Here is a 25,010-nt window from a genome sequence, read left to right as displayed (position 1 = left end):
GTGATCGTTAGGTATTACAAATTTAACCTTTTTTCTAGTTTAAATAATTAAGAACGTCGTTCGTTGACTAGTTAATTATGCTCGATTGGTCATTTTCGGCTCGAGTACTACTTGAATGGATCCCGGGTACTCTTAAGTATACTATAATGTACATCGGGTACGGAAAATATACTACAACGTACCCGGCCAATTAAGACTGTAGCCGAGTTTATTCCCGCCCAAAATCCGATATCGTACAACGCGCTACGGAATATATAAGATAATTCTTTGTGATTAAAACCTGCCTAACATGCTTTTTTGAGTAGGAGTTTGATTTTATAGAGGCCATTGTACAAAATATTGACATACAATGAACACAATTAGTAAAAAAAAACAGCCGCCAACGCCCAATTTCTCGTTAGAATTCATGGGTACGTTTCAGTATATTTTACGTACCAGGGTTACATTTAGCTATACCGCTATTTAAGAGGTACCGTTGTACATTTAAGTAGTACAAGAGCCGACAATGACCAATTGAGCGTAAGTTATATCGTAAAAACATGCTGCAGAGCATTTAACTAAATCATTTAAGTAAACCGCTGAATGGAATCAAGCATACTCTAAAAAGTTGAGAAACAAACTTCTTTAAAATGTTACATTTGGATCATAAGCGCCCAAACATATACCATGTAATAATCAAATGACGTCGTTTGTCAGAACGTATTACATCGTGATCTGGGAAAGTAATCCATAATACAATTAATTGCGACATTGTATCTGGTGTCGGCAGTTTAGTGCAGCTTTGACCCTTTGCCACTCAGAAGCAAATTGAAAATGGCTATGTGCAAACAGCATACAACCCGAACAGCCTGCGAGTAACTCACAGCCTGTTCAGGTTTCATGCTGGTTGCTGCTCATCAGTATCTAAGGGTTGGAAATTAAGCATTGAATCAAGTAAGAAAGGTCTTTTATTAAATTTAACTTTCTATGGGACTACAAATACGTCAAAATGCGTATCAAAGTGGTAAAGGGTTCAGTGACGGCTTACACCAACAACACTATCGCAAACTTTGTAACAACAAATTGTAGGAAATTATTTCCAGTTTGACGTGGTCTGTATATAAATGAACTGCGATTTTTGGCTCCGACACGCACGAATTAATAACGAGTTCGTATTTGGGTAACCATTAAACTATTGTTTAAAAGGAGGTTAACAACGATAAAGTTAACAAGAGGGCCTAAAAGGCCCAAGGTATCCCCCGCAACATATGCTTTGTTTGAGGATGGGTGCAAATTGGACGGATGAACATAATGAGAGATGGACGGACGGAGGACAATAACACAAAACTAAGACAAAGGAAGGTTCTTAAGCCTTCACAATTCATTTAGGTGGATTAACGCGGGGATATATTCATACCAAGTTTCAAAGAAATCCGCCAAAGCGCTTCCAAGATATGGCTCCGGACACAAAAATGCCTATAGTAAAAAGCATTTTTTAGAGATACAAAGGGCCATAAGTCTGTTTTTAACAGATGGTGTACAATGCCATTTGGCGTGCATCATCCTCTTATGCATATATATACTCATACCAAGTTTAAATGAAATCCGCCAAAGCACTTCCAAGATATGGCACCGGACACAAAAGTGCCTATAGTAAAAAGCATTTTTTCAAGATACAAAGGGCCATAAGTCTGTTTTTAACAGATGGTGTACAATGCTATTTGGCGTGCATCATCCTCTTATGCATATATATATACTCATACCAAGTTTCAATGAAATCCGCCAAAGAACTTCCAAGATATGGCTCCGGACACTAAAAAGCATTTTTTCAAGATACAAAGGGCCATAAGTCTGTTTTTTTCACAGATGGTGTACAATGCCATTTGGCGTGCATCATCCTCTTATGCATATATATACGCATACCAAGTTTAAATGAAATCCGCCAAAGAACTCCCAAGATATGGCTCCGGACACAAAAGTGCCGGACGGACGGACGGACGGACGGCCGGCCGGACGGACGGACGGACAACGCCAAAACAATATCCCTCCGCCTCTGGCGGGGGATAATAATGCGAACACAACTTTCTTACAAAGGTCGCTGTGAAGTAGTGAATATGATGTCCGCCTAGCGACCGGGAGGTTACGGTTTGGATTCCCACTGCATGAGCGTTCTTTAGATCTACCCTATAAACACCAATTCATGCGACTACCCAGGAAACGGACTCGAGAACGTCGGCTTTCGATTCAATCGAGCCAAAATAAATAGATTGTGCCAGTGCGATGAAACACCTTCCAAAACAATACGCAAATATCGAACAAGTATTCAGCTAAATAGTATTTCATTCTTGGAAAATTCTGTAGTTTGCTTTGTAAATGGGGTATTTATCCAACATGTGATCTCTATCGTGTTATAATAAATATTTTAATCGGAAATTAGTATGATTATAAGAATTCGATATGGAATTTCATCTTAAATAACCGAGTTTTGAAATGAATAATGTTAGTCCATCGTAAGATAAATACATTTTTATGTATACATTGAAGATTTCGGGGTTCTGCAAAAATTTGACTATATATATATATATATATATATATATATATATATATATATATATATATATATATATATATATATATATATATATCACAACGAACACATACAAACTTATTCTGCAGGGGTTACCGCATTTGAACGGTCAACCCAAAGCATTTGGGCATTTACGGAGAGCCGCACACGTGGCCCATCATTCATAAAACATTGAAACGCAAATAAAAGTTAGCCGCATAGCATTCTTAATTAAATGAACATGTTAACCCTTTTATTTTATTTATTTTTTATTTCTACAATTTAAATACTCAGTGAATGGATACAAACCAGATCAATATGTACGTATGTTTCAGGCATAATGCAATCAACTTAAAACAAGCATCAACACAATCTCGTTTTCGAAAAAAAAACTGTATCGAGACATAGCATAACATAGTAAAATCTTCTTTGCAATTGTAAATAATGCATTAAATCAGAGTCTTTTCAGAATCAGAGGCAAACAATACAGTCAGAATCCAAAAAAAATTCATCGCATTATCGGTGTTTATACACAACATAAAACACGCGAATGCATTACTTAATAATAAAATAACAGACGGAAAATATATCATCTCCACAAATTTTAGTGGCAGATATAGATTGTAATCTGGTATTGACTAGGTGTAATAACAGAAGAATACACGCGTTAATAAACAGAAGGGACGACACGCGCGAGTTTGACACCCGCACAGCGTGTGGGTAAAGTCTCATTTGCAGATACTTAGCGGCAGCGCTGCCACATGTGGTACAACAGATATGCAAATCAATCGTGATACATCGACTATCTCCGCAATCCTCCGCAAAAAGGCTGATTTAAGCAATAAATCGTCAGCTGATCCAGAGTGCTATGCAAATAGACTGCATTATTATTCGCTGCATATTTTTAGTGAAAAAATTGTTTTTGTTGTTGTTGTTATTTTATGAGACGGGTCCCATCTTGTTTTGTTTTTTCAGTATAATATATCCTGTGCTTCATATAACATTTTTAAATGTGCATGCCGTCTAATATCACAAAAATCTTAAACTTATCACAGCAAGTTTCAGAAACACATATTCCATTTTTGAACAACTATAGTATGACATATGGTCCCAACTACACGCTAATCGATAAGCATATCTTAATGCATAAATTTTACCTTTAATAAGTACATTTCGATATACTACCGTATATGACAAAAATTGGAAGAATATTATATGTAAATATACCAACAACAGTTAGTTCGACGTGTTCTTTCGACTGTTTCCTTATTATCAAAACTCGTACACTGTTCATACTCGAAGTAAATTATTAATATCGCAAGATAGTACACTGATATTTTATTTATACAATTAATGTATATTAAAATATGATTTTCATTATATTTTTTACTAAAAGAATCATGCTAAATTCAAATAAAATTGCATCTAATAGATAGTATACTAGTGTATGCCTGCGAAAATACTGTACACGCTTATACAAAGATGCTGGTACATGTATTTATTCACAATAAACATTACCCCAGTTCATTACTATAATAACACTCTACCCAAATATCGAAGCTTTCGACATTTCCATTGCCCGAAAGTAACAATTTTGCGTACAGAAGCTCTTGCAATAAATCCTGCAATAAATCGTGACAAGGTACCCACACACCTTCTTATTTTTTTATTGGAACCCAATTTGTACGCTTGGTAACCGTGTCTATTATATGTATAGTACTTGGAGAATACCCGCACATGTGGCGAACAGTACATTTATCTAGTATATTGCGTCAATATTTAGTTAATGTATTATTGGCCAAGCCGTGTAGAAGATGTATTGATGTGGATTGGACATTGATGTCAATGTTCCAAGGCACAGACAACTGCATGTAATTATCGACAGGCCGTCGAGAACCATTGTAATAATCGTGTTAATTATCTTACAAAGTAAGTCTAATTACACCCACCCCATCTGTACCTACATTCCTCGCTGTGCTTAGTGAGTTAAGATCTGTCTCACATACGAGGGCCTGGGCCAGAATTCAATTCCCCTGTTTGCAAAAAAAAACGCAAAGCCTTTTTCCCCGCTTAAACAACAGTTTTGCGGGTTGAGTGCGTCTTTAACGCAATCTTACTCTCAAAATTACCAATGAAAAAAGTAACATACGCTCTATTCTTGTATATAATGCAATTTAAGATAATCGATAAATGAAGCACAAGTTTTAACTTTTCGTATTTGCATTTTTGAATCTAATGTATATTTAACCCTTGGAACACATGACATTTTTCGCGCCTAGTGTGTAGATCAAACCCGAGAACGTCTGAACGACCTAACCGAGAGATACAACTATTTCGACCAAAATCCACTCGAAAGATACCTCAAGTAACTACTTTAACCATAAATCAATAAATGTGACAAGGTGTGTCGTATTTATATGAGCCGTGCTCTGTGAAAAGGGTGTTTAATGCATTTGCGTAAAGTGCCGTCCCAGAATAGCCTGTGTAGTTCGCACTGGCTAATCAGGGACGACAATTTCCGCTTTTATGAATTTTTTTCGTGTAAAGAAAGTTTTTTCTAAGCAAAAAAAAATCCAGTAAATGCGGAAAGTGTCGTCCCTGATTAGCCTGTGCGGACTGCACATCCATTAAACCCCCTTTTGACCGAGCACGGTTAATATTTTAGCGTCAGTTATAACTTGTAATTTATGTTTAATGAAGTGTTCACTCGTCGAGCTCTGACAGTGTCTGCATGTTGCGCCGGCTTGGTACAAGAGTGTTTAGGGTGTAAAAAGAACATTCGGTAATTGATGCCAAACGTTCCCACGTGAACTCTTGATTGATTCCACTTAACGACCCGCTCGTACAATACAGTACGTCATCATTAACATGTAAAACGTCGTACTTACTGTACTTTGTTATACAATACTATTTTAATCGTATCAATTCACGCTGTATAGAATGCAAGAAACACGTAACTGTTAGTATGAAAATGTTATACCACATTATGACACGCACAAACACGTATAAAACTCAGAAAAACAGGTTTCTGTACTTGTTAAAATACGTATGAATAAGATTTATTATAAATTTATAATTTCATAATCTTCATAATTAATTTCAAATTTTAATACGGAATGAAATTATGTCATTATAAGCTGTTTTAACCTAGGAAAATAACAAATACATATTAATATTTTGCTTCGACTATAAAAAAGATGTTCGGGTGAATGCATATTCATGATAATAATAGTGATAATGATAATCATGATGATTTTTTTCACACACATTCCCGTTTATTTACTTTTAACATATTTAACATATTTACACATTTTAAACATCACTTAAAAGTGTGTTTTTTTTAAATTCCACCAGACAATCTTAGGTCTCGGAACATAAGTAATAACCGCTATCGGATAATCTGGAGAAAAAAAACATGCTTGAGACACATACAGAATATACGATCAATTAATTCACCAAATGTACCAATAATGCGTGATGATCACGTGCCCATTAGCTAATCAATTCAGAGATGCTTATCTGGCGCGGGTATTGTGGATTAGGGTAATGATTTCTGCTGATTCGAAGATTTAGCAGCCACCTCTCATCAAATCGCCTAAAACAGAAGGGTGCTATGTCAGCTGGATGTCGGCTAATCGCTGATTGGACAGCGCTGTCCATCAGCTGCACGTGTTCTTATCGATCAGCCAATCGCAACCCCACTGTGTCCTTTCGCAGTGACAGTCGGAAAATTACGACAATTACCGTCGGTAATCGTGTTTCCTTTACTAACATTATCGATAATCCTCGCGATAAGATTTATTTCGTTTACGGAACATTACGAGTCTCGCCGATTGGGCGCTTCGGGAAATATCACGTGGGTTTGGGCAAGATTGAAACTTGTATAAAAGCCGGAGCTCGCCCGGAAAAAATAAGAACATTATCTGTTTCACGGGCACAGGGTAAGTCATATTTATCGTTTGATAATAAATGCATTTTCTTGTGTAGATTTCGGTATTTTGGTTTCCTTTGAGATAATCGTCTGTGTACATTTACATATGTTTGGATTATGTAGTGTCTTCATGTCAGGTTAGAAAATAGTTTCAATTATGAATAGTGCTTATTTTACGCGTTTGAATAATGATCTTTATCGACAGTTTAGTATAAACATAATATATATATATATATATATATATATATATATATATATATATATATATATATATATATATATATATATATATATATATATATATATACAAGCGAATGATTTCATGCTGAGATATAGCGGCATTCTAGCATGTAGCGTCATATTTAATAGTTTCCCTTTTTCGCATTTTTATTTTAAAAATGATTTAAATTCGCATTTACATAATGATAATTCTTAGCCTCATATTAATATTTTGTATTCATGATTATTGAATAGAACTATATATTCGTTTTTAGAGACGTATGCTTTAGTACGCAAGCTTTGAAAGTTTAACCAATTTAGTATGACTTTTTCTTCATTATACCGATCATTGACATCAGAACACAACCAAAGCTGCGTCGTGGTTGCTAGTCTTAACAAATAAAATATGTAATCATGCTAGAAAATAATTGTATATTATAACTTTCCAGTGATACGAGTGTTCTTACCGCACCATTCTCCGAACTTCTTTTGTCTTTCGTGTTTACGGCGTCGTATAACCAAAAGCAACCAAGATGGGTGACTTCTCTTCTGACCCCGACTTCAAGTACTTGTGGGTTGACCGCAAGAAGGTCATGCAGGTACTGTAAAGTAGTTTTACTATTTTATTTTGCAAATATTAGTCAGGTTAGGGGCTGATGTATAATGCGTGAATTGTTGTATAATGAATGTAATGATGACGCAGCGATTTCATTAGGCGCACTTGCGTATTTTTGATGAATTTTTTTTCTAGCATTCATAAAAATTAAAAAAGAGGAATTCTATCATAGAAATAATAAAATGCACGTAAGTCAGATAGAATGTTTATATTTTTTGTACGAGAAATGATTTAACAATAAAGGCAAACGCACGTTTGTTTACATTTCCTCTTCAACCACTCGTTCACTCTGATATGATAGCTAGAGACGTACGTTTTATGACCAATAATACATTATTCTTTTGCAACGGAATTTATATATCACAAAAAAATCAAACAGTGCCCTGATAGAGTTTAAACAAATGCCCGTTTTGCATAACAGGAAATGGCCAACTTCGACGGCAAGAAGGCTTGCTGGGTCCCGGACGAGCAGGAAGGGTTTACTCGTGGTGAGATCGTGTCCTCCAAGGGAGATGAAATCACTGTCAAGATCCTCAGGAGCAACGAGGTAGCAGCCCTTTACATTTAAATATAGATTTAAAGATAAATTTAAAGATATAAAAAAATAAAGCATTTTTTTTTCAAATATCTGATAGCCATTCTTGCAAAAAGTTTTGGAATTAAGGGTTAGAAGTCCTTAAATTGCTGTCTTGAGTTAACCCTAAAACGATAGAACTATGAACGTTGATGTTTTATCAATTCGACATAGTTATTTGTCCATTTTGTATGTTTACAATTCACCACCAGTACACACTTTCCCTTTTTATGCGAATTATTCCGAATACAATAACGTATATTTTGAAATTAAACATTATCGGATACAAATATCTCGGATATATTTTCGGACAAGCACTAAATCGGATATTATTACTTCGCAGAACAAGACGTTCCAGAAGGACCTCCTTCAGCAGGTGAACCCGCCCAAGTTCGAGCAGTGCGACGACATGGCCAACATGACCTACCTGAACGAGGCCTCTGTGCTTAACAATCTCCGTGGGCGTTATGTCAACGGTTTCATCTACGTAAGTGATGCTACCATTTATGCCTAGTGGACTCTCCCATCCTTCTAAATTGGATCAATTTATTTCCAAAATGAGGGATGTCTGGTATATTTATTTCTATATTTAGAATATTTCTAACAGAAATTCCTTTTAGCAAAGAGCGTAGACCCTGATGAGACGCCGCATCATGCGGCGTTTCATCTGGGTCTACGCTGTTTGCCTAGGCCTTTTTTCAGGACGCTAGGCATTAATGGGTTAAATAATCGCAATACTCTGAAAATTTGAATAAAATGCTTGAACATACAATGATTAAATGTTTTAAACGCAAAAAAAAACTTAGAAACAGGCATGTTCATTTTAAATTGACTTTTAATTCAGTTTAAGTCGTCTTTCTCAATAGTAACCCTACATTCAAAATCACCATTTTGTGTAACAAAATGAGCGTTGGTAATTCAATTTCAATACTTTTCATATTTGTCCATACACGTCATTACAAAAAAAGAGCCGTGCTCTGTGAAAAGGGGATTTAATGCATGTGCGTAAAGTGTCGTCCAAGATTAGCCTGTGCAGTTCGCACAGGCTAATCAGGGACAACACTTTCCTTCTTAACTGGATTTTTGCTAAGAAGATACTTTCTTTGAACAGAAAGTACCATAAAAGAGGAAAGTGTCGTCCCTGATAAGCCTGTGCGGACTGCTAGGCTAATCTAAGACGACACTTTACGCACGTGCAGTAAACGCCATTTTTACAGAGCACGGCTCAAATATGCTTTTAATTCGTTTAAAATTTCACCATTGAATTTGTGTCTTCTATTAATTATGCCTATGGATTGTCCTGCAGACGTACTCTGGTCTCTTCTGCGTGGCGGTGAACCCCTACCGTCGTCTGCCGATCTATGTGGACTCAATCATTGCCAAGTACCGCGGCAAGAGGAAGATGGAGATGCCACCACACTTGTTCGCCGTCGCCGACAACGCTTTCCAGAACATGTTGCAGGGTAAGTAACTTGATACGTTTTTTTTTCGGAAATGACTTAGTTGTTTCCCATTACACGCTAGTTACAACGATCAAATTTTGTTTCATTAGGATTGATTCCGTTTTATCTTATCATATCATGCTTTCTAATATAATTATGTTTTCATTAGGCACAACCACATGGTTCATTTTCTTTCCTCAAATTGACTTCCGATTTAACACGTAGATCTCATTACATATTCATGCGTCTCTATAGATCTACATGTATACATAAATATACTTACCCTAATATTAGGTTTTTAGGGAAACTAGAATTGTTCTCTAATTGGAAGGGTATATATTAATTTCAGGAATAAACAAATAATTTTTTAATATTCTCTCAAATATTTTTTTTTTCTAAAAAAACTATTTGACTATTGTTGCACTACAGTCCACAAGTAATAATTACAAATGGCATGAGTTAGTCATTTGGGCGATTACAAAACCAAATCGTTCTTACAGAATTACTAATTTAACCCATTTATACCTAGCGTCTAGAAAAAAGGCCTTGGCAAACAGCGTAGACCCAGATGAGACGCCGCATGATGCGGCGTCTCATCAGGGTCTGCGCTGTTTGCTTAAAGAAATTTCTGTAAGAAATATTCTAAATATAGAAATAAGTATACTAGACATCTCTATTTTGGAAATAAATTGATCCAATTTAGAAGGATGGGAGAGTCCACTAGGCATAAGTGGGTTAACGTGATTTCGATATTTAGTTTGTTCTATTCACGCGCAGCTTGTTGCAATCATTTATTTCATGTAATAAATAAAACATGCAATCTCAGCTTAATCGATGTTGCTAAGCATTAACATATGATCACGGCGCGCGAGGGACGATGACGTCATTAGTTCCTCGCTCATTTGGCACACTTCTGATACCCATTCATGAGACATGTAGCACAAGTTATTCCTTTGAAAAAACACGCTCACGATCCGCAGTATGAAAATAATTAGAACCAGCGATGTAGACCTTTCAGCAATGATACAAACTTACAACGTCATTAACGCTAATTACCAGCACGTGTCAGCGATATCGTGTGGTAGTAGAGAACGCCCTTGTAATGTAACAATAATCATCCCTTACATCAATACCAGAGACGTAGATTATCTACGTCTCTGTCAATACACATCAAGACACTTTTCTTGCCTTATTTGTTTTAATTAGTGTACCCTTTATTTATATAATTAAATGCAACGCAAATCATACCAGTCAATGCAAAAGAACAATTAAGAGCAATATGTGATTTTAATAGAATAATATTGATTAGGCAAAATTAAATTTACGTTGTTGTTTTTTCTTTCCAGACCGCGAAAACCAGTCCTGTTTGATTACGTAAGTATCTCACATCTTTTTTGTAAATTATTAAACCGAACGTGTAAATGTAGTCAAGATTTTTAAGACTAAGAAAGATTAACCACGCGGTTGAATTACGTGTCCTACAAACAAAATTCTTTTGTTGATCAATTGTCATTCAAATTGACAAAACGCCATCCCCGCCTTAAACGCGTTATGTCAACCGTGTTTGTTAGAAAATAATGATTATTAATTAGTTGTCACTCACTTGTGAACTACCTGTATTACCCAACAGTGGCGAGTCTGGTGCAGGTAAGACTGAGAACACCAAGAAGGTCATCATGTACTTCGCCAAGGTCGCCGCCGCCCAGTCAAAACAGGCCGGCGAGGAGCAAGCGGATTCCAAGAAGGTAACAACAACAGCATCAATTTTTTGTTATGAGTAATTCCTTTAATTGCATGATGGCTATTTGATAATCCTTTAATTACATGTTGATTATAAAATGCTTATTTAAAAACGAGTTTGATATGAGATATTAAACTAATTAGTAATTACGTAATCGATATGCGATATTCCTCTAAGTTCGACGAACTATGCACAATTTCTTTAATTGCCTGTCTGCTGTGCAATATTCATACAATTACGTGTTCTCATCGAACTATTCATTTAATGACATAGTTGCTTAAAATAAATGTTTGTCTCACTCTCTCAGGTAACAACAATAACAATTCCATCACTTATATCAGCAGCAACAGTTTTTCATGATGCGCTGTGCGTTTTTCTCAAGCTTTTCCTGTACTTAATTCCTCTAATTGCCTTTAATTGCTATGAGAATTGCTATGAGATAATCCTTCAATTACGTGTTCGCCATGACAGTTTCATTGAATGGCGTATTCTATGTGAGGTATTCCTTTATTAGCACATGTCTGTTTTCTGTTCTGATCTTAGGGCTCGCTCGAGGATCAGATTGTGCAGGCCAACCCTGTCCTCGAGGCGTACGGTAACGCCAAGACCACCCGTAACAACAACTCCTCGAGATTCGTAAGTGTCACGTGTTACCTTGATATGAATCGGCCCTTCCCATACCACACTCTAACATTATACCTATATACATAAACCTAGATAAACATAACGGACATAACATGCCGCGAGATTAATATCTAGTAATTTTGAGCCGAAGTTATGTGTTGTTTTTTTAATGAAAGTTCCAGGTTTGCTCATATTTTTGAACACGGTTAGGCAACCTGAATTAAACCAAACCTATGAGGTGCAGCATGTTTTTGTTTTAAAGAGATATGATAATATTAATTTTATTTTATATAATCAATATCATGCTTGTTCGTGTAGTATAAATACTGTATAACATATGCCGGTATGATAGCCTACTACATCCCTCCATATTTTTACTGTATAAACGCCTAAATTTCCTACTATCATAGAATGATGCCATTTTTCAACATACAACCTACCGGAAATAATAATCGGCTACGTTTATACTTGACCCATTCCGTCGAAGTGTTTTTTAGGTACTTATAATTATTATAATCCCATACCAATCCTTCGTTCAACCTTAAACATTTTCGCATCTAAACGCATTGCATTTCGCGAATTGCACCAATATTGTAGACATATGCCATGTCATATATCAGTGCTTTGAAAATACACATGCGCCTTGTTGAAATTCTAACTTGTTAATAATTTGTGTGTGATAATCGTTAATGTTTTGCTGAAAATGCATTAAATTAGTTGAGCATTCTCACTGGTGAGCTGGTTGATAACTAAGATTTGCGAAATGCATAGCGTTTAAGCAGTGATAAATCCAATACCCCTGATTTGATACATTCCTGTTTCTAGCAACGCACACGATGCTACACGTATCGCACGTGTTCTCGGTGCTCGTGAGTGTAAACACGTGGCGCGTAAGTACAGGTGTAACACGTTGTGGCAATGTAGTGGCGATGTTGTTAGCTGTGCAAAAGATGTTTTCATAACGTTTGTGTTGTAGTTGAGCTTTATTCGTCTGCTTTCAATGTAAAATTATTTGAATGGTTTATTATGAATTTTTATATTAACAATAATAATCAACTGATAATAATAATTACTATAATAACAATAACAAATCAGATTTTCAATAATAATAATAATGATAATAATAATAATAATAATAATAATAATAATAATAATAATAATAATAATAATAATAATAAATATCATAAAAATATAATTCAAGTTATTTTGTTGTTGTTTTAATTGTTAAGTTAATTCTTCTAATTATTATTTTCCTAAATTGGAAAATCACAACTTTATTATATTATTGACATAAATACACGTTTTTGAAAAAATAATGTCGCTAATGGACCTTCAATATTCTCCAGGGTAAATTCATCCGTATCCACTTCGGACCTTCGGGAAAGATCGCCGGAGCTGATATCGAGCATTGTGAGTTCATTTTGAAAATCTTACTAGTAATTAACTGTGAATTGTTTGAATTAAATGAGATATAAAAGGCTTGGTTTCCTTCAGATGCATACACTTGTTTTCTTATATATTTGGTATCTTTAGATTGGCATACGTAGTGGCAGCCAACACAAGATTTGAACGATTAGTAATTGAATAAACGGCCCTAATAAAACAATAAGTTAAATGTTAATTTTGGCGCTTTAAGAAGAGGCACGTTGAGAGATTTAAAGCTTAAACGAGTATTGTTTGTTTGGCTCACGTGCTTGAACTTCATGTAATTTAATAGACGGATTAATGTAAAACAAGATTTAAAAAAGTAACACTTGCAATCGGCAAGTAATATCATTTATGTTAACATTTAAAAAAGTTCTTACCATGCATAAGAAAAACACTGCTTTGATTTAAGCCATTCATAATATTTTATTTCTGTTTTGATGTCTTTCTTACGAGACCAGTGTACCTTTTACAGACCTCCTAGAAAAGTCACGTGTGACTTACCAGCAGTCGGCGGAGAGAAACTACCACATTTTCTATCAGATGCTCACCAATGTGTATCCCAAGTACCATGGTAAAACACTTCCTGTTTTGTCCTGAGTGCTTCGTACCGTCGGCACTCTAAAGAATAGCCCCCGTGGCGATGTCTTTAGACACGGCGGTACGGCAACGTATTGTTTGTATTGTACGTAAATCCCCTTTGTTTTAAGACTTGCTGGAAAAGTCCAGAGTGACCTACCAGCAACCAGCTGAACGCAATTACCACATTTTCTACCAGATTATGACACCCACTTTCCCAAAAATGCACGGTAAAATATAGTTACAGTGCGATAAAACACGTTTCATTCTATGAATGCGGTTTTCTGTTTGCCTTACATATTTTATTTCTTACTAAATGTCACGAAATTGCTAAGAAAAAAAACAGCAACACATTATGAAATCACGCCACAATAATAAACATCATGTGAGACATCACTGTTCTGTTCTACAAAAAATACAAAATAATGATGTTTGAGTGTTAATTGAGTAAGTTTATTCAAGAACACTTTAATATATCCATATTTCTTCCCACAGAGCTTTGCCTTGTGTCCCCCGACCCCGCTCTGTATTCCTTCATCAACCAGGGAGTGCTGGTGGTGGACGGTATCGATGACACCGTGGAAATGAAGGCGACCGACGTAAGTTCAAATGTTGCGGTTGTGAAAACCACACTTCGAATACTTACATACTTATCTTTAAACACTGAATGTCTCCCTTTTATTAACACTTTATCTCGCTGTTTAAAACTGAGTCTTACACAGTCAAATCTTTCTTTCTGACGACTTTTCTTTTATCTTTTTTTACACATTGACTAAAAAGTGATTTTTGTAGATTAAATTACTCGTAAAAGAGATCGATACGTCTACTGAAAACCAAACTGTCATGTTTGGCATATACATATAAATCTGACTGGTCTTTTGATTTTAAAGAAGATATCGTGGTTTCAAGGTCGCGACTTCGTTCCATCTTAACCCTTTTATGCCTAGCGTATAGAAAAAAGGCCTTTGCAATCAGCGTAGACCCAAATGAGACGCCGCATGACGCGGCGTCTCAGGGTCTGCGCTGTTTGCTTAAAGGAATTTCTGTAAGATATATTCAACAATAGAAAAAAATATACCAGACATCCCTAATTTTGGAAATGAATTGATCCAATTTAGAAGGATGGGAGTCCGATCGGCATAAATGGGCTGCATGATGTGTGTTTCAGGAAGCCTTCGACGTTCTCGGCTTCTCTCAGGATGAGAAGAACAGCCTGTACAAGTGCACCGCCGCCATCTTGCACTTCGGTGAGATGAAGTGGAAACAGAACCCCAGAGAGGAACAGGCCGAGGCCGACGGTACCACTGGTAAGTGGATTTATAAACATTGCATACACATGTCATTCAAAATACACAGTGTAATGCATTATAATTAAAAATTTAAAGTAAACACATTACATGTATATTAAAACAGGGTGGTGTTATAAAATGCATTTTAGCTATATAATTGAGCCGTGTTCTGAAAAAAACTGGGCATAACGCACTGGCTAATCAGGGACGAAACTTTCCGCTTCTATTACATTTGTTCGTTAAAATGAAGTTTGTTCTTAATAAAACTGCAATTAAGGCGGAAAGTGTCGTCCCTGGAACGACACTTTACGCACATGCAATATGCCGAGTTTTCTCAGAACTCATTTATATCTTATTTTTTCAGAGGCCGAGAAGGTCGCCTTCCTTCTGGGCATAAACAGCGGTGACCTGCTCAAGGGTCTGCTGAAACCCAAGATCAAGGTCGGTACCGAGTTCGTCGTCCAGGGCCGTAACAAGGAACAGGTCGTCAACTCCGTCGGCGCCCTGGCCAAGTCCCTATACGACCGCATGTTCAACTGGCTAGTAAAGCGAGTCAACCAGACTCTAGACACAAATGCCAAGAGAAACTACTACATGGGTGTGCTCGACATTGCTGGTTTCGAAATCTTCGACGTAAGGACGATTACTCTTTAACCAATAGTTTTTTTATTGATTAAACTATGAAATTTTATATTGCTTGTCCCAAACCCCGCAACAAGTGTTCGTACGTTTCAGTGACTAATAATATCTTATTTAACGGTTTATTTATGATTTTATCTATACTCGAGATATATACTATATGTATGCAAAATCAAATGTTTCGTTAGTCAGACAGAAAGGGTTCTCTGCTTTACAGTTCAACAGCTTTGAGCAGCTGTGCATCAACTACACGAACGAGCGTCTACAGCAGTTCTTCAACCATCACATGTTCGTCCTCGAGCAGGAGGAGTACAAGAAGGAAGGCATCCAGTGGGAATTCATTGACTTCGGCATGGACCTGCAGGCCTGTATCGAACTCATCGAGAAGGTAAGCAAGCTATTCAAAATCATTTTTAATTCATGTATTATAGATAGCATTCTTTTTAGTATCTCCTTTTAACTCTGCTATTGTCTACCTTCAATATTGAACTGTTCCATTTCCTCGTTAAACGTACATATAATATTTGCAGGCCAACTTCAACACACCAATCACACACATGTTTTTTTCGTTATTCAAGCCCATGGGTATCTTGTCCATCCTCGAGGAAGAATGCATGTTCCCGAAGGCCTCCGACAAGACGTTCGAGGACAAGCTGACCACAAACCACCTTGGCAAGTCCAAGGCCTTCGGCAAAGTCAACAAGAACCGCAAAGGTGGTGGAAACGCTCACTTTGAACTGGGTCACTACGCCGGAGCTGTAAGTTTACTGACAATGTTATTAAACCATTACAAAAGCAACTTCAAGTATTTGGTCTTCTCTTCAATTATAATTCGTTTCGCAAACAATTTCGGGACGTAGATCACATGCAAATATACGCATGCAACTCCGTTTACACTAAATATTCTTATATATGTGCTTTAAACATTTAAGTCATATTGTCTGATTTTTAAGTGATTGTGGGTACACAGTGCACAATCCGTTACAATGGGCAACAATAGGCATCTAATTTTACAAGTTGTCAAATATCTAGTTTTCGTATCCTGTATTACGGCATTGTATACATATTTTAGGTGCCATACAACATCTCTGGCTGGCTCGACAAGAACAAGGATCCACTGAACGAGACTGTCGTCGCTCTGCTCGGCGACTCGAAGGAACCACTTGTTGGTGTTCTCTTCGAGAAGCCTAAAGGTAACATTTGATATGCATACATGGACAATTAGTGTTTTAATGTGCTTGAAAATCTCACGTTTCAGTTTGTTGATGAGATTTTCTTTGTGTTTTTTTTGTCCACAAAGAATGATCTACTTATAAACATGAAGTAATAATTACTAAAGCACGGTATTATTATTGTTGTGTCCTGTGGTAATAATAATATTAATTGCCTGTGTATTTGCCATATATCATAAATCACATTAAAGAGACACGGCATTGTTTTTCCCGTTACTTCAGAAGCATTCAACTTGATAATTACAATAAAAGCAGTATTCAAAGTCTACTAATACATGTCATTGACCATATTGCAGAGGAAGCAGGTGGTGGCAAGAAGAAGGGCAAGTCCAGCGCTTTCCAGACAATCTCTGCCCTCCACAGAGAGTCATTGAACAAGCTCATGAAGAACTTGTACAACACCCACCCTCACTTCGTGCGTTGCATCATCCCTAACGAGTTAAAGACCCCTGGATTGATTGATGCTGGTCTTGTTCTCAACCAGCTCCAGTGCAACGGTGTGCTTGAGGGTATCCGTATCTGCAGAAAGGGATTTCCCAGCAGGGTCCTCTACGCTGAGTTCAAGCAGAGGTATTTATAGTTGATCTCTTACACTTACATTAACAAGTATTTTAGGTTACCAATTACATACATTCAACAAGTACCTGTATTAACAAATCATGCAATTACTAATTACACTGAGAGAACACGATGTATGTATACATTTTATCTGTTCTAGATACTCCATCCTGGCTCCTAACGCAATCCCTACTGGGTTCGTAGACGGCAAGGTTGTGACCGAGAAGATCCTGACCGCAATCCAGGTCGACCCTAACGAGTACAAGATCGGTAGCACCAAAGTGTTTTTCAAGGCTGGTGTCCTGGGTAACCTCGAAGACATGCGCGATGCGCGTCTCTCCGGAATCGTTTCACTTTTCCAGGCCCACGTTAGAGGCTATCTCATGCGCAAACAGTGCAAGAAACTGAAAGACCAGAGGACCGCCCTGTCCATGATCCAGAGAAACATCAGGAAATGGATGGTGCTTAGGAACTGGCAGTGGTGGAAACTGTACACCAAGGTCAAGCCTCTCCTTAACGCTGCTCGGGCTGAAGACGAGGTGAAGAAGATGGAAGAAGAGTTTACCAAGACCAAGGAAGAGCTCGCCAAGGTTGAGAAGATTAAGAAGGAACTCGAGGAACGCTGCGTTAAGCTACAGAGAGAAAAGGAGGATGCTGTTCTTCAGCTTGCAGCTGAGGGCGATACCCTCGGTGATATGGAGGAAACCATTGAGAATCTCACTAAGCAGAAGTTCGAGTATGAGGCTCAGATAAAGGAAATGGAAAGCAGGATGGCCGAGGAAGAAGGCAACGCTGGTCAGCTGAGTGCCCAGAAACAAGAACTGGAGGCACAGGCTGCCAAGCTTAAGGAAAACATTGCAGGTCTTGAAGATTCGCTCAAGAAGGCAGAACACGACCGTCAGGTATAACCTTCAAGGAATACTTTATAATGAAACAGCTTTTGTATTTGATATAATACAATGATCTTAAAGTAAAATACGATAAAAAAGTAATAAAATATAAAAGTTTTTATAGTTATTTCAGCTTTAATATTTCTATCTATAATAATGTATTTTTCTTTTATGCAATTTACTTTTAAATTGGAAAATACTTGTATTCATGATAAAGATTGGTCTACAAAAACATTGATGTACAACATTTGATTTTATTTTTATGTGATGTAAATTTTAGGTAAAGGACAACCAGATCAAGACACTGCAGGGTGAGATGTCCCAGCAGGACGAGCAGATTGGCAAGCTTACGAAGGAGAAGAAGGCACTTGATGATACCGTCAAGAAGACTCAGGACGCTCTGAAGGCTGAGGAAGAAAAGGTGAACAACCTCAACAAACTCAAGCAGAAGTTGGAGAGCACTCTTGATGAGGTAACTTGAATTATCTAACAGTTCTATTTAGTTAATAATGACTATTGTTAATAATTTTTTTTTCTTATAGTAAGAGTTATTTATGATATATTAAAATACAGATTCGCATGCTATATGAACAAAACACCTTTTTTTCTACAATTTCAATTTCATATTATTAAAAAATAATTTGTTATTGCGTTCAGCTCGAGGACAATCTTGAACGCGAGAAGAAGGTCCGTGCAGATGTGGAAAAGGCTAAGAAGAAGTTGGAAGGGGACTTGGCTGACACCCAGGCCGCTGTTGAGGAATTGGGACGCATCAAGTCGGATCTTGAGGGCAACATCAAGAAGTACTTATTTCTTTATACAAGCTTTTTCAAAACGACCTTTGACCTCTTTACCTATGTTGCTTTTCGATCTACATGTATTTGATTGATACTGCAACTTTTGATCAATACTGTTGATTTTTAATAATAATATTTAAATTCATTATAGAAAAAATATTCAAAATGCAACAGCTGCTGTAAAGTACGATTGTCTTGTATGCAAGATCATTTGATTAGGTTTAAGAGTCAAAGTAACATAAGCAGTGCTTACATCGATAAAGCTTTTCTATTTCTGGCAAATGAAATATAAACACGGCCTTATTTCAACATAATGTTTCATTAAATGCAAACATGAAATAATACTATTCTTTTGTGCTCCAGAAAGGAGACCGAGATTAAGAACCTGAGCCAGAAACTGGAAGAGGAGCAGGGCCTTGTAGCTCAACTCCAGAAAAAGATCAGGGATCTCCAGGCCCGCATTGAAGAACTCGAAGAAGAGCTCGAGGCTGAAAGGCAGGCCAGGGCTAAGGCCGAGAAAGCGAAGAACGACCTCGCCAGGGAACTGGAAGAATTGGCCGAGGCCCTTGATGAGCAAGGTGGTCAGACAGCCGCCCAGGTTGAGCTCAACAAGAAGCGAGAGGCCGAGGTGCAGAAGCTGCGTCGCGATCTGGAGGAACAGACCATGCAGCATGAGTCCACCATCGCCGCTCTCCGCAAGAAGGCTCAGGACGCCAGTAATGAGATGGCCGACCAGATCGACCAGCTGCAGAAGGTGAAATCTAAGTAAGTCAAGTTGTCTTACTAAATATTAGAACTTATTGCACGATCATGTTCATTGCTACTAATGAAATACACTTATAAAGTAGAACAATATTGTCGGTTCTATTATTTGTTCATAATGCTAACTTGATGTGAACTAGTCGCAAGTTCGCGCTTGTTACCTTAAAACTATGTACAGAAAGGCAGATTTAATTGATCTGAAAACGGATCACTGCATATGTGTTTGAAGTAATAACGAAGCTTATTAAATGCGTTGGTTCTTCGTTTATAGGGTTGAAAAAGAGAAGGCTCAGCTGAAATCTGAAATTGCCGATCTTCAAGACCAGGTCGTCAACGTCTCTAAGAAGGGCGTAAGTGTAATTTTGATGGTTTTGAACCGAAATAGCGTTTTACACGATATAGCATTGCATTAAAATGTTCTGCGTAATAAAATTATGATAAACATATATTGGCGATATCGATTGAGTTATTATCTTAAAATTACTTTACATTTCTTTTATAGGGTATGTCTGACAAGATGAGCAAACAAGTGGAGGCCCAGATCTCCGATCTGAACAATCAGCTCGACGAAAGCTCTCGCAATATCCAGGAACTGAACGCCACCAAGAGCCGCCTCATTGCCGACAACGCCGATATTGTTCGCCAGCTCGAGGAGGCCGAGAGCCGGATCCAGGCCCTTAACAGAGAGCGCTCCTCTCTGCTTGCTCAACTGGAGGAAGCTAAGCGCAATGTTGATGATGAGATTAGGGTACGAGCAATATGAATTCTCGACATGCAATTGCTCGCTGTAAACCTTGAACATTTTAAAATGCACATTAAATATCTGAAGTATTGCTATTTATTTGACGCACTGTTGTGATTACAAAACATTTAATAGTCGAGTATTTTATTAACCCAGGCTCGCCAGAAACTCGCCGGTGAGCTGCGCAACGCATTGGCTGACATGGACGCTCTTCGTGAACAACTAGAAGAGGAATCCGATGCGAAGACTGACCTCCAAAGACAGCTGTCTCGCGCCAACGCAGAGGCAAACGCCTGGCGCGTCAAGTACGAGAGCGAAGGCATGGCTCGTGCTGAGGAACTGGAAGAAACCAGGCGCAAACTTTCTGCTAAGCTCCAGGAAACCGAGTCCGCTCTCGACGCGGCTAACAACAAGATCAGCGGTCTTGAGAAGAACCGCAGCCGTATCCAGATGGAGCTGGAGGACGCTGTAGTGAACTCGGACAGGGCCGGCGCTGCTGTTACTGCTCTTGAGAAGAGAAACAAGAGCTTTGACAAGGTCATCGCCGATTGGCAGCTCAAGGTTCGCTCCCTGCAGTCCGAGCTTGAGAACGCACAGAAGGAGTCCCGCAGCTACTCGGCTGAACTGTTCCGCGTGAAGACTCAGTATGAAGAGGTCATCGTTACTGTTGACTCTCTCAGGAGAGAGAACAGCAACCTGTCAGGTTAGCGTTTTTGGATGGCTTAAATCTTATTTTCATTTTAAATAATTATTATGATCAAACTTCAGTTTAAGATTGTGTTAGTAAATACGGACATAGAAAACCGTTCCGATTCTTATTAAGTCATTATTTAGTGCGAGGTTGAGTCATTGGCAAGGTACACTCTTGAAAGAAACAATATAAGCACGTTGTTTATGCAATAATAGGACTTAAAACTACAATTGAAAAAGACATATACTAACACTACAGCAAAATCTTTGAAGCACGTGATTATATTAAAGCAAACATCTTTTCAGCTGAAATTTCCGACATCACCGATCAGCTATCAGAGGGAGGCAGAAGCGTGCATGAGGTGGACAAGATCCGCCGCCGTCTGGAGATGGAGAAACAGGAACTGCAGGCCGCGTTGGAAGAGGCCGAGTCCACTCTGGAGCAAGAAGAGGCTAAGGTAGCCCGTGCTCAGCTCGAAATCACCTCCATCCGGTCTGAGATCGACAGACGCATCGCTGAGAAGGAAGAGGAGTTCGAAAACACAAGGTGAGCACTTGTTAAAATGTATTTATACTTCGACTGGTATGACGTTTTACAACAAATAATGAAATAAGTTTGTTATTATCATTATTTTATTGCTTTTGCGTCATGTAAACAAATCTTAATATTTAAAAACAAAACACCGTAAAAACGGTGTATCAGTGTTCCTTTATTATATGATGTAAACTGTACTTAATTAAATTTGATTATAAATTTAATAAATGATCATAAACGTTTTCCAGACGCAACAACGCCCGCGCCCTTGAATCAATGCAGGCCACACTCGAGGCTGAAAGCAAGGGCAAGGCTGAAGCCCAGAGGGCCCGTAAGAAGTTGGAGTCTGATATCAATGAGCTTGAGGCTGCGCTGGATGCGGCTAACCGTGCTCGCGCTGATATGGAGAAGAACGCCAAACGAGTCCAAGAGCAGGCACGCGAATTCCAGTCTGCCATTGACGAGGAACGCCGCAAGACCTCCGAGGCTCTTGAGAACGTTTCCACCGCTGAGCGCCGCGTGACCATTGTCATGAACGAGTGCGTCGAGATTCGTTCTGCTCTGGAGTCGGCAGAGAGGGCACGCAAAGCCGCCGAAAGCGAGCTGGTTGAGACCAGCGACCGTGTCAACGAGTTGAACACGCAGATGCAGAGCCTTGCAAGCTCCAAGAGGAGGCTGGAAGCCGACATCAGCGCCATGTCCGCCGACCTTGAGGAGATGAGCAGCGAGGTTCGCCGTGCCGATGATACTTGCAAGAAGATGACTATTGACACAAACCGCCTGGTTGATGAGCTGAGATCCGAGAAGGAACATTCTTCTCAGCTGGAGAAAATCCGCAGAAGCATTGAGACCGAACTCCGTGAGGTAACACTTCGCCTCAGCGAGGCCGAGTCTAAGGGCCTGAAGGGAGGCAAGTCCTTCATCACTAAGCTGGAGACGAGAATCGTCGAGCTTGAGAGCGAGCTGGACGCCGAACAGAGGCGCCACGCTGAGACTCAGAAGAACGCCCGCAAGGCCGATCGCCGTCTGAAGGAGCTCGCCTTCCAGGTGGACGAGGACAGGAAGAACCAGGAGCGCCTTCAGGAGCTGATTGACAAACTCCAGAACAAGATCAAGACCTACAAGCGCATGGCAGAGGAAGCCGTAAGTAGCCTTGGAAATGATATAGCTTAATAATTAAGATTGATTTCATTAAAATTGTGCGTGCTTAAATCAAAATAATTCATATGTGATTTCTGCATGGGCAATGTTTGTTCTGATTGTTTTAAAACCATAGTTCAACCGCGTTACCTTGGTTTCAGGAGGAGGTGGCCGCAATTAACCTTGCTAAGTACCGCAAGGTCACCGACGAGCTTGAGAACGCAGAGGATCGCGCCAACTACGCTGAGAACTCACTTCAAAAGACCCGCCTCACGCAGCGCAGCCAGTCCGCCTCTCGCGCTACTGGCAGCAGCACCACTGTGGTAAGTACCTGTCAGTAGTATATTCATGTTATTTCAGATATATAGTCATTTCAAGTCACGAGCTTAGCTTATTTTTAAGAAATAAAGAGCGTTAAGTGGTTTTGACATGGTGAATTATACACTCAATGTAGATAATAAAGAAGCCATCAGAGATGTTATTCTTATAATATCCTTTATTTAATGAAATATGTGCGAGTACCACAAACGTGCTGCACAAAGTGAAGCGTGATTCAGTTACTTGATATTAAACCTTTAACACTTAGATACCTATTTAACCCTTTACCACTTAGATACGTATTTAACCAATAACTACTTAGACACCTATTTAACCCTTTACCACTAAGATACGTATTTAACAATTGGACGTTTGTTTTCAGGTGAGGAAGAAGGTGGTCATCAAGGAGATGTAAGTCACGTGACTCGACCAGGTGACGACGACGGACAGATTAACGGGTGTGTATGGTTTTAGAATACCAATTGAATATTTCAGGCTGTAAAACGTATTATTCATTAGTCGAACATTGTTCATTAAAAATAAATATAATTACACACCCATGTCGTCTGTAAAATGAACAAATTAAATAGACCTAAACGTTTGTGACTTTTAAAACATAAGAATTAAAAAAATGATTGACTTGCAGTATTTTGTCTGTTTTAAGAAGATCTCGATACAATTCTCTTACAAGTAGCAATCATTGTTAGGGTTATTATACGATTACCATATAGAGAGCGCATGCGTCAGAAAACTACCATACTAATGTGAACAATCTCTAGTCTTTAACATCTTTTACACTTTCTTAAATTTTACAATACTCGCTATAATTGGGTTAAGACCATGCTTAAAATATATAAATAAATATTCAAATGTTACTATAACGACCGGTGTTATATATTGTGTTCACCTTTAGTAAATTGTCGAATTAACCGAACGAAAATATTAATATATATTTTATTTTCGTTTTTCAGACAAACGATTTTCTTCACCACCACAGCTTTCCGTACAATTCCTTTTCTTCAATCCAGCAAGCGAGGGTGAAAGTTCATGTATATTGCGTGATCTAGTACAAGTATGGAGTGCCAACCTTGTCAACATCTTCACAGTAAAAAAGACGTTTTAGAATGGAAACAATTACTATACGTGCATAAATGAACTAGACACTTGCTTCAACTTCGCAGACCTGTTGTTAGTTTGTCCATATCTTGATTTGTCTTGATTGGGGCTATGAAACTAGACATTACAATTATATAAACCTGTGCCTGAAATATATTGCTCTGACAAAGACGATTATCTCGATATTGATGAAAGTGACATCGCTCTGCGATTGTGGGAAAATATTTGAAAGACGAACAATTTTTATGAAATATTAAACCGCGTTATCATCAACTCCGTACAGTGGCCGTTTTATCAGATTGCCATGTTAATGATCCCTCGCTGAACTGGATAGAACATATGACGAAACAAAAATGAGGAAACTTAAAACACTTGTATTTATACTGTATTTATTAGTTATTTATTAACTCGCCTATTTATTATAACATCACTCGTGAACATATATTTAAAAATTATATCTGTTTCTGTTTCATTTTGATAATTTATCCGAATAAACTGCAGAACCGTTATACATCTATTTGTCTTTTCTGGTGTTAAGCCTGCTCTATATTGACATTTTGGATGACTTAAACTATTGCGTATAATGTATATTTAAACATACACATG

The 25,010-nt window shown here is 38.1% G+C and overlaps 1 protein-coding gene across 1 annotated transcript; it reads left to right on the top strand.

The window, feature by feature from the left end:
- The first annotated feature begins 1,103 nt into the window (after nucleotides 1–1,103).
- Nucleotides 1,104–24,905, top strand: LOC127848374 (myosin heavy chain, striated muscle-like). Its single transcript, XM_052380797.1, has 29 exons — nucleotides 1,104–1,121; nucleotides 7,247–7,294; nucleotides 7,733–7,858; nucleotides 8,229–8,372; nucleotides 9,192–9,348; nucleotides 10,674–10,701; nucleotides 10,958–11,072; nucleotides 11,612–11,704; nucleotides 13,039–13,102; nucleotides 13,593–13,691; nucleotides 14,192–14,295; nucleotides 14,865–15,003; nucleotides 15,350–15,618; nucleotides 15,842–16,012; nucleotides 16,203–16,382; nucleotides 16,697–16,817; nucleotides 17,153–17,426; nucleotides 17,575–18,316; nucleotides 18,585–18,776; nucleotides 18,962–19,107; nucleotides 19,465–19,866; nucleotides 20,135–20,213; nucleotides 20,366–20,611; nucleotides 20,762–21,308; nucleotides 21,602–21,842; nucleotides 22,079–22,973; nucleotides 23,132–23,293; nucleotides 23,671–23,746; nucleotides 24,260–24,905. The coding sequence occupies exons 1-28, from the start codon at nucleotides 1,104–1,106 to the stop codon at nucleotides 23,701–23,703; spliced, it is 5,835 nt and encodes a 1,944-aa protein (XP_052236757.1). The 3' UTR covers nucleotides 23,704–23,746; nucleotides 24,260–24,905.
- Nucleotides 24,906–25,010: the final 105 nt, after the last annotated feature.

Source organism: Dreissena polymorpha, chromosome 10 (assembly GCF_020536995.1).
Source record: "Dreissena polymorpha isolate Duluth1 chromosome 10, UMN_Dpol_1.0, whole genome shotgun sequence".
NCBI lineage: Eukaryota > Metazoa > Mollusca > Bivalvia > Myida > Dreissenidae > Dreissena > Dreissena polymorpha.
The sequence above is the reverse complement of the archived record's forward strand: the minus strand, read 5'-3'. Positions and strand labels throughout refer to the sequence as shown.

What these genes read in the sequence shown, in the direction of transcription:
- LOC127848374 (XM_052380797.1), top strand. An exon ending in GTATCGAACTCATCGAGAAG is followed by an intron (nt 16,013 to 16,202) that starts GTAAGCAAGCTA and finishes TCGTTATTCAAG; the next exon opens with CCCATGGGTATCTTGTCCAT. An exon ending in AGGCAGAACACGACCGTCAG is followed by an intron (nt 18,317 to 18,584) that starts GTATAACCTTCA and finishes TGTAAATTTTAG; the next exon opens with GTAAAGGACAACCAGATCAA.